Source organism: Palaemon carinicauda, chromosome 14 (genome assembly GCF_036898095.1).
Source record: "Palaemon carinicauda isolate YSFRI2023 chromosome 14, ASM3689809v2, whole genome shotgun sequence".
Classification (NCBI taxonomy): domain Eukaryota; kingdom Metazoa; phylum Arthropoda; class Malacostraca; order Decapoda; family Palaemonidae; genus Palaemon; species Palaemon carinicauda.
Window position 1 is genome coordinate 125,900,096 of NC_090738.1, and position 3,310 is coordinate 125,903,405.

The following is a 3,310-nucleotide window of genomic DNA, read 5'->3' on the forward strand; positions in this document are numbered from 1 at the left end:
AGAGAGAGATCCATAAAAACTATAGCATTGAATTGCTTTCTGAGAAGAGAGAGAGAGAGAGAGAGAGAGAGAGAGAGAGAGAGAGAGAGAGAGAGAGAGAGAGAGAGGAGGAGAGAGAGAGAGAGAGAGAAAGAATTTCTGATGTCTAAAAATAAATTATCTGAAATTGCTTGCTGAGAGAGAGAGAGAGAGAGAGAGAGAGAGAGGAGAGAGAGAGAGAGAGAGAGAGAGAGAGAGAGAGAGAGAGAGAGAGAGAGAGAAGCATATGCTCGCTCATACAAATTTTATTGTTATACAAACTAACATCATAATTTTACTTCCCAATACTTTCCAGATCGCAGTCGTTGTAGTTATGTCCTCAGTGGCTACGGCTAACCCTGGCGGACATGGCCACGGGGGAGGAAAACACGGCTACGGTGTAAGCAAAGAATTCAGGTTGATATAAATTTATGATTAAGACTTGGCACGAAAATAAAATTATTTTTAAAGCATTTTCATATTATCAAATATTCACATGAAAAGATATGTAAGACTGAATTTTATTCTTCATTAAAATTTAATTTTTTATTAAAAAAAAAAACGTTCGTAAATTCTTTTTAATTTATGGGTAAATATGATAAAATCTTTGTAAGAACCGGATAAATATGATGAAATATTTGTAGGAACCGGATATATATGATGAAATTTTTGTAGGAACCCGATAAAGTTGATGAAATTTTTGTAGGAACCGGAAATATATGATGAAATTTTTGTAGGAACCCCGATAAAGTTGATGAAATTTTTATAGGAACCCGTTAAAGTTCATGAAATCTTTGTAGGAACCGGATAAAAAGGATGTAATCTTTATAGGAACCGGATAAATATGATTAAATCTTTGTATGAACCGGATAAATAGGATGAAATATTTGTAGGAACCCCCCCGGATATATATTATGAAATCTTTGTAGGAACCACATAAATATGATGAAATCTTTGTAGGAACCGCATAAATATGATGAAATCTTTGCAGGAACCGCATATATATGATGAAATCTTTGTAGGAACCGCATAAATATGATGAAATCTTTGTAGGAACAGCATAAATATGATGAAATCTTTGTAGGAACCGCATAAATATGATGAAATCTTTGTAGGAACCGCATATATATGATGAATCTTTTATAAGATCCGGATAAATAGGATGAAATCTTTGCAGGAACCGGATATATATTATGAAATCTTTGTAGGAACCGGATAAATATGATGATATCTTTGTAAAAACCGGATAAATAGGATGAAATCTTTGTAGGAACCAGATAAAAATGATGAAATCTTTATAGGAACCGCTACCATACTATTACGGATACCACGTGGACGGCGACTACAAAGGACCTCATTTCGGTCAACACGAGAAGTCCGACGGAAAAGGCGTTTACGGATCCTACACCGTCGCTCTCCCCGACGGACGTAAACAACACGTGAGTCGTTAAGATTGTTTTTTTTTTTCCTTTTTTTAATATTATTAAAACTGCATATACGTTATTTACACAAACACACATACGCATACACATTCCAAAATTTAAAACAATCTATGCACTCTTATAAAAGCTTCATATTAGCGCTTAAGTTTTATTTTTCTTATCTTTTTTTTTTTTTGGTAAATTCAGAAGTTAAGACTAACGCTGATAAAAACACAGCTATAATAAATTCTCTTATGATTTTAATCGTTAACCATTCCTTAACTATTCTTCCTACTATACCATTTCTTTTTAAGTCCGTATTGGAAGATGTCCTTCTTACTCACTTTTAAAAGACATATTAAATTTTAATTTTTCATTCTTGATTTATTCATTAAATTTTCTTTTTCATCTTACGATATCATATATTTATTAAGCATACTCCATTGGCATCAATAACCATTGATGTTATGATGCCAGATAATTACCAATCATACATTCATTAACTATTCCTATTACTATCCCTAACCAATTTCTAAAAGCATAATGATATTCACCATTAATGCATTTGTCCATCACTCATAATATTTGCAGCATCCTAAACATTCCCCAATTACCCATTCCTTCATGTATCCTTCCGATCCTCGCCACCTGGCTTGTACAGTGGTAAAATGTTCGTTTAGCATTCGCATGGTAGCAGATCGATCCCAGCCTGGGACCGTGAATTTAAGCTGCTTACTGGCTTACTGGAGAGGCCCCCGCTGTGGTTGGGCTTGCCCCGCTGACGTTCTGGTGAGCATCCATTCTGATAAAACTGGAACTGAATCAAGACACCTTTAATCTTTCTAGGTGAAATACACAGCCGACCACTACAACGGATACGTTGCCCACGTGAGCTATTCTGGGAAGGCTCAGCATCCAGCCTATTATGACCAGCGGTAGTTTTCGACCATAAGGGACATGGATATCACTGAGATTGGATACCCAGCCACCTGACGAATGTTTGGTATCATTCTGTAACCAGACACGATTATGCAGTTCCCAACGATGTATCACGAACATGTAAATAATTTGAATAAAATATAAATTACCGAACAAGCTTATGGAGACTATCAATTTCCACAGGTATAGATCTTAACTGTGGAGAAATAATACCAAATAACAGAAAAGTGGTTTAGTAATGCATGAAAAACAGAATGATTACAGTTATCACAGAAAAAAAAATACAGCACCGAAGATGGTAGCTAAGTACAATATTCTTGAAAAGCAAATTTGGTGACGAGTTAAAAAATTTATTTATTAATGTACCTGAAAGGAAAATTCTACCACAATAAAAAAAACAAAAAAAAACATAACATACACTAGCTAATTTGTGGCCATAAATACTTCCGGAATACTCGAATATAAAAAAGAAAAAAAAAAGAAAAAAAGTTATTCGCAATTTAGCTCACCGTTAAAAATCAGTTTACCGAGTAAATCCAAAAATAGAAGTTACTTTTATATCATTAATCAATAGAATTATAAATAAACAAACCTTAAGTTTTTCTTTCTTATAAACAAAATAAACAATTCGTGGAAATTTACATAACAAAAATGTAAGCGCCCACAAAATAAAACAATTTTTAATCGCTGTGAATATCATATCAATTCACACAGTTTAATGACACCTCTCTCATATAACAGAACTTCGGCTTTTATTAATCTGACAATTAATAAGTTGTAATATATATATATATATAACATATATATATATATATATATATATATATATATATATATATATATATATATATTGGTGAGGTATATATATATAATATATATATATATATATATATATATATACACACACAGAATATATATACACATATATATAC

At 32.6% G+C, this 3,310-nt stretch overlaps 1 protein-coding gene across 1 annotated transcript; it reads left to right on the top strand.

The window, feature by feature from the left end:
* The first annotated feature begins 332 nt into the window (after nt 1-332).
* LOC137653351 (adult-specific cuticular protein ACP-20-like) lies at nt 333-2,378 on the top strand. The gene is made up of 3 exons (XM_068386719.1): nt 333-418; nt 1,320-1,457; nt 2,286-2,378. Exons 1-3 carry the CDS (start codon nt 353-355, stop codon nt 2,376-2,378), a joined length of 297 nt encoding a protein of 98 aa, XP_068242820.1. The 5' UTR covers nt 333-352.
* Nucleotides 2,379-3,310: the final 932 nt, after the last annotated feature.

What these genes read in the sequence shown, in the direction of transcription:
- LOC137653351 (XM_068386719.1), top strand. Translation starts at nt 353, where the DNA reads ATGTCCTCAGTGGCTACGGCTAACCCTGGCGGACATGGCCACGGGGGA. An exon ending in GAGGAAAACACGGCTACGGT is followed by an intron (nt 419 to 1,319) that starts GTAAGCAAAGAA and finishes AAATCTTTATAG; the next exon opens with GAACCGCTACCATACTATTA. An exon ending in CCGACGGACGTAAACAACAC is followed by an intron (nt 1,458 to 2,285) that starts GTGAGTCGTTAA and finishes TAATCTTTCTAG; the next exon opens with GTGAAATACACAGCCGACCA.